Source organism: Lottia gigantea, assembly GCF_000327385.1.
Source record: "Lottia gigantea unplaced genomic scaffold LOTGIsca_8, whole genome shotgun sequence".
Classification (NCBI taxonomy): domain Eukaryota; kingdom Metazoa; phylum Mollusca; class Gastropoda; family Lottiidae; genus Lottia; species Lottia gigantea.
Genome location: NW_008710662.1, coordinates 1334222 through 1340829, shown reverse-complemented (window position 1 = coordinate 1340829; position 6608 = coordinate 1334222). Strand labels below are relative to the sequence as shown.

At 31.7% G+C, this 6608-nt stretch overlaps 1 protein-coding gene across 1 annotated transcript; it reads right to left on the bottom strand.

Annotated features, from left to right (window-relative positions):
- Positions 1–658: 658 nt before the first annotated feature.
- Positions 659–6264, bottom strand: LOTGIDRAFT_184042 (hypothetical protein). The gene is made up of 6 exons (XM_009066888.1): positions 5994–6264; positions 5127–5312; positions 4618–4788; positions 3991–4149; positions 1843–1959; positions 659–895 (listed from the first exon to the last, which is right to left on the bottom strand). Exons 1-6 carry the CDS (start codon positions 6075–6077, stop codon positions 827–829), a joined length of 786 nt encoding a protein of 261 aa, XP_009065136.1. The 5' UTR covers positions 6078–6264; the 3' UTR covers positions 659–826.
- Positions 6265–6608: the final 344 nt, after the last annotated feature.

The window sequence follows — 6608 nt, the reverse complement described above, 5'->3', positions numbered from 1 at the left end:
ACATAAGTAATAATGGTATTATTACATACCCATGACTGATGACTATACAAGACTGTCCCAAAAGTTTTCGTGAGAGCTTTAAATGCTTTTGTACTAAAGTTGTACAGAATTTATTTCATCGTTGTGTGCTTTATATGTATATCGAGAACTCTTGTTTTTGTAGTATTTCCTTTCGATTGTCGTTTTTCTATGTGCTCATTGGTAAGGAAATGCGTACTTTTTACACAAATAGACAGTATTGAGCTGGTGAGAATATTTGTCAGTATTTCATACTTTCAATATTAACATTTTATTAAATCAAATAAATATGTTTTCGATTTAGTGCATTTAGGGTTAAAAACTTGAACAATACTATCATGTTATAAATTAAAGAACATAAGAATTGGTTTTAACGTTTGTTAAAATGAAACAATACTGGAAAAGCAATCCAAGATAACAAAAAGGCGAGAGGATATTTTGTTTGGTAAATCATACATGCTGTTATGACATAAAATATGCTTCAGTAATAAAATTATACTTCAGTAATTTGACATTTACTGCTTTAATGATATATTCGGCAATGAACAGTAGCATCATTTGCTCCAATGGAACGAATCTTAACTTAAGAGGGAAGATAAATCTGAGATACCACCTTTAATATGCAATTTAGGTTTGGTGTTTGATAACGTTTAATGAAAAAAAGAGTTGATTTAAAAAAAAAAAATACATGCAGAAATCATTGATAGTAAAAATAAATAACATCATTCTAAGTAATTGATCTAACAAATCTCAGGAACATGAATACTTTTCAAGTATTAATATCAGAAAAACAACATAACAATCAATCTCAGTTTAAGAGTTTGTTGTTCAGCATTATATTCCTCATCAAATAATGTGCCAGCAATAACGAGAATAACTGAAAATATATAAAGAAAACATTAGCTACATTTAACACTTTCAGACGAGAACAGAAAAGTTTAAATGCGCTACTATTAAACAACAGGAAATTCAAACCAAAGATTACACGATCGAAATTCAATACTTTTTCATTAAGTTCATCATTAACCAAATACATACCCTTCACTAAAACTTGAATGATGAAGTTTACTAGCAAAGATAATGTAACAGAGAAATTTAACGGATAAAGAAGTTTACATCAAAATTTTGGTTTCTGGTATTGGGTAAGCACTGCAGCACAGTCGACACCAATCTGTTGTTAAATGTATACGCATTTAAATTAACCCGACGTTTCAAATAAAACCTTCTGTTTAATATATAGATAGAACTACATTGCATTTTTATATGATTATACTCTGAAAATTAATTCAGCTGGCGCCAAGCTCTTTTGACATTATGACCCTACTTCGGTAAAATTGATTGTCCAAGCCAATTCACTTTTGTGCGATTGACAATACATTTCGTCTAGGAAATACCTAATATAATCTTTATGTTGAAGTTTCCAGCTATAAAATTCGCCCGATACGGAGAATGATGATGGTCTTACTGATCACAATGAACACAATGTAACAATAAACCAAATCATAAAATGAACTAGGATAACCGAAGACGGTAAAGAAGTGTAGAATGATAAATGAAACTAAAGTAGCTAGACCAGCCTTTGTTCGTAAACTATTCCGATCTTCGGTCCACTTGATTACACCCTGTAACAATTGAGCATTCCTTTGGAAGAGTCCGTAGAGCTATATTATATATCCACATTATATTATTGTGTGCTAAAAGTGCAGACATACTCCCGTTTCAATCTCAATCCAAAGTACGATTCAAAAATTTTGAAAAACAGGATAAGAATAAGCGTAAAAGGGAACCTCGTATTTACTTCCCTATATAACGTGTAATACCCACCTCAATAAATCCAACACAAAATGCCAACAAACCAATAATCACCAAATTATCTTGAAACACCGTCATCAGAGGATGGATACATCCAGTTATATAGATCACTGCGTTGGCATATTGTTCCTGCAAGCCAATATAGAATCTTTAATATCATTTCCATTATTTAAGTCGGGTAAAAAAAATCATTAACTTAACACCTGTCTTTGGAACTCTTTTCTACAAAATTTCTTTATAAACTCGAACATTGTTGTGTTTGCTTGTCATATATGTGAGAAAGGATTAATAAAAAAATACAATTTTATCACAAAATTTTTATAAATATTTTAAAACCTCCGTTGCTTCGGTAGATTTCAAGTACATTCAGAGTGTATGTAGTTCAAACATAAAGGTGATGTGGGTTTGGACATTGTGAAGCACTAGGGCAATTTTGTGCATCTTCTAAATTGGTACTCAACAACATTTTAATATATATCCATCATCAAATGGAAGGCCTATTTGATCGAACGCACGCTGCTGTAGGCGTACGTGGTACAATGTAAATGTCGATTAAGGTACATTTTTATTTAATCACCAAACCAATTTGGACTTAACCTTTTTTATTGTAAAGAAGAGTAATCTTTTTACTTTTTAAAGAAAACTACAGATAAAAAAATAATTATCGAAGCATCTTTAAATATTTGTAATACGTTATTGAAATCACAATGTAGGTTACATCATTCTAACATAATGTGACATAATGTGAAAATACATCTATCAATGTTGCACCAACTTAACCTTCTATATCAATTTGAGAAGTTTTAGAAGTACTCTTTTTACGACATCGCCGTTTAAACCAAACAACACATACAAAAAATAGATCGTTTATGTGGGGTGAATCAAAAGGACCCTTTCCATACTGCACTCTTATAAAATTGTTGAGTTTCGTAATGTGTTTCTGATATGAAGGAGTACGTCGATTTGTCGGATTATAAATCATGTGACCTCATAAATATGTATTACCTAGGCCCCTGCCACGAATTTTACCCACTACAATGAAACGCGACAGAATATGTAATAGTTTCGGACTTATAGAACAAATGATGTCGTTACGACAAAAACATCTAAAATAAAAAGCAAAGCTTGTACTTCTGAGATTTGCTACTCATTTGGATAGTAGAAAATTGTTTCAGAGGCAAAATATATCTACACCAATGAAAACCTTCTCTGAAATACTTTCAGCCTATTTAATCAAAATAAGAACTAACTTTCGTTCCATGTTTTATTTTAGCTTTTTTTTTAAATATAGCCACTTCAGTAAGGGTTTAATGGTAGTTCCTTTGAACGTTCGTCAAATTAACCTTTTGACCTAACCTTATATAAACACCGCGTCACAAAATGCTAGCACTGGGAGAAGGTAAGAATTTGATAGGTTAAAGCAAACGTCGTCGAGTTAGGCCAAAAGGTTAATTTGACGAACTTTCAAGAGGCCTGTCGTGAGATTTTAACTGAAATGGCTATAATAAAAATGAAACGAAAATTGTTCTGATTTTATTTATACCTAAATAATTTATGCTTTGTAGGCGATGTCCCAAAAAGAAATAGCAAACGGCAATTAAAGCCACTAATCTCAAAAATTGTTACAGTCTATGAACAACAGTTAGTCTTTATACTCCCCCATTAGCTTTTTATCGGTTATCCACATATATTTATAAGCTGCTAATGTAGCTAAATTGATATTTTATTCTTTGTGTAAATTTAATCTTTTGTTATAATAATCCGTGACAGTACGTTATGTTTTTAAATTATAATCTTTATATCTCCTTTTAAATCTTTTGTTAATTTTTATTCTAATCATTAATACAAAAAATGAGCAGTATCTTGTACATCCAATACTGTTGAGATGTTATTACTTATTATTGTAGTGTTTATGTGCAAATTAATGTGTTTGTGCAACATAAAATGATTTAAAGAACAATTTTAATTCTGTTTCAACTTAACTTATATTTGCACAGTTATTTAGACACTGCTATTTACGGCAATAATGTATGAGAGCACGATGTATGAAATTTGCCACTCATTGCAATTATTAACTGATTTTCGGAAGCTATTATGTCTGTAAAAGACTTCAGTGAGACAGTATAGAGGTCAATTTTCTCATTTACTGACTTGACCTACCCCATGTCGTCTTGAATTATATCCGCATTGTACTCCACTATTTCCTAGTTGACGACAACATGAACTTGGTACACCACATCTTGATACAGCTGTCGAGGAACAATTATAATAGAAATTGACTTCCCAATCATTGTAACTAGCGGCACCACAACATTTATACTACAAAATATTGAAATACAGATTGGTGGACTTAAAACATTCAATCAAACCAAATGATGGAAATGAGGTAAAGGTTCTACAGATCAATAGAGCCTGGCGTTTAAGTAAGGAACAAGGGTTTACACAAAGCACAACATCACACAATAGAAAGTTTTTTTGACGAAAACTCGTGTGGAATGAAACAATCAGATTATGCCATAAGAATCGTTTCTTTTGTAGTTGTATGAATATCTCTATGATATGATGAAAGTCATGTTTCGAGACAAAAGAGACTTTATTGGGGTAGAAAAACATCTGAGAAAGAATAGTGGTCATAACTTTAAGATATGATATTGAACTATTCTGAATGGAAAGAGAATCGCATGTATTTGGTTTTAGTTGTGATCCTGGTATGTGTATGTGCTGTGATGATCTGATACAGTTTCTGAGAATTCATCTGAAAACATCCATTATCAGACTACCACAAACCTGTTTCTGTATTTGGTCGACCAAATCATTTATATCTGCATTATCGTCATAATGTTCTAGAGAATGCTTCATATAGTCTAATACTTGTTTTTCAATACTATCGACAAATACAAACGCCAAAACACCAGCGATCACTTGTAATATGAATATGATTACCACAACAATACAAAACTGAAAATGAAAATGATTTCATTAGATCCAATGACGGTCTACCAATGTTAAAGACGTAGTTATAACTTGAAACCACAGTCTCTGTCAATTAGTCTAGAATCACATATAGGAAAGAGAACACCGAACACCATCCCTTCTGCAAGATCGCTAACTTTGCTCAAATCTCCTTTGCCATAATTTCAACTTAATATGTCCTGTTACATAATCTATATCCGAACAACAGGAGATGCGCTCTTGTCAATTAGGAACAAGTAAATAACATAATCAATATTTTCTTTTTAATGTCTCCACAACCACTGTTTGTCGAACATGTTAATAATATAACAATATATACATACTATCTTTAAAAGAGTTACGTTTTCTCTAAGCGCACCAATACATCCAAAGAAGCTGATAAAAAACATCACCACCCCGACAGCTATCAGTATGTAAGCTGGATCTGTAACAAGATGATCCAATGGATCCAAGCCTTCTTTCTGTAATCTTGCCCAAATTCCAATGGCAATTAAAACAATTCCTGCAACCTTTAAAGTTAATATTTACATTAATTGATATTAAGGTCGGGGATATCATATTACCCACCAAGATCTCCAGATTTTCACCCAGTTATGGGATGGCGCGGAAATTGTTTTATCGCCCTGACCTTTGCTACATGCTGTGGACGAGAAGGATCCCTCGTCATTTGGAAATCGAAGGAGGATAAGGTCAGTGACAAACGTTCGAAAGTTCACCTTTTTCAGCCCTGTTTTGATGCTTCATTTAATTTGATAAATTGGTAGTTTATTTGTTTTTAATTCTTATTCAAAGGGAGATAACCGTGTATTGTAACTTGGCCACATACTCTACTTTTCTGTTGTCTGATATTTCAACAGTTTTCTGTTCTTAACAACCTTGATATATTTATTTCAAATTAATATACCATCAATGACAACAGGCTTTTAGGTAAGAAAAACTTGAAATGCAACTAATAAATGGAAATGCATAACGATTTGAAGTGCTATTTTGATTGGCAATGACTTTTGATTTCAATAAGTGTATATATTTCTTCTGAACATTTGGAACCCCATTATATTGAAAAGTACAGTGTCTTCATGCTATTTGTATAAGAGTGAAATATTTTGTAAACGAATGTATTTAAAAAAACATCTGGAGTTGGCAAATTCGATCATGAATAAAGCAAAATTTGATATAAATTACATACTAACCCATACAAGAAAATTAAAACCAAATAACACATACTTGGCCCAAAAACTACACTCACAACATCTATGGTCTGATTCAAGAGTCATCTGCTTCTCATTTGAAACTTCTTGTGAGATTTCGTTGTTATTAATTCATTGATTTATTAAATCGTTATATATATAAAACTCTTTTGTGTGAATTTTAGAATATCATGCCACGGCATATGTTTTCGGATCACATCCTATGTATCCATGTCACAAGAGTAGAATTTTAACCACAAATTAACAATGTAACTCTGTATTATGTAAGCAATATGTATATCTGATGTTCCAAGAAAATGTGAAATTGATTTCGATTTTTTACAAGATTGATCGAGACTAGAAGAATTGTAATTAAATGTAAGGTCTGGATGATAAAGTATATTGTAACAGGTGTGATGATTAAGACTGTAATTGTATTGACTATTTTTATATTCGACATAAAATATATTGATTATTCAAGGTGTACATGTCGTCATTAAGTGGATTTGTCTCCCTTGAACCAACACAATGTTACTACAAATATTTTAAGACAATAAAACGACTTTCAGCTATTTGGGGCAATAAATTTTACGTTTTCTGTGACTAAGTACAGAAATG

Coding starts and splice junctions, on each gene's coding strand:
- LOTGIDRAFT_184042 (XM_009066888.1), bottom strand. CDS start 6,077: ATGACTCTTGAATCAGACCATAGATGTTGTGAGTGTAGTTTTTGGGCC. Junction 5,313..5,993: donor GTTTTAATTTTCTTGTATGG/GTTAGTATGTAA, acceptor TTAACTTTAAAG/GTTGCAGGAATTGTTTTAAT. Junction 896..1,842: donor TTTGTGTTGGATTTATTGAG/GTGGGTATTACA, acceptor ATATATTTTCAG/TTATTCTCGTTATTGCTGGC.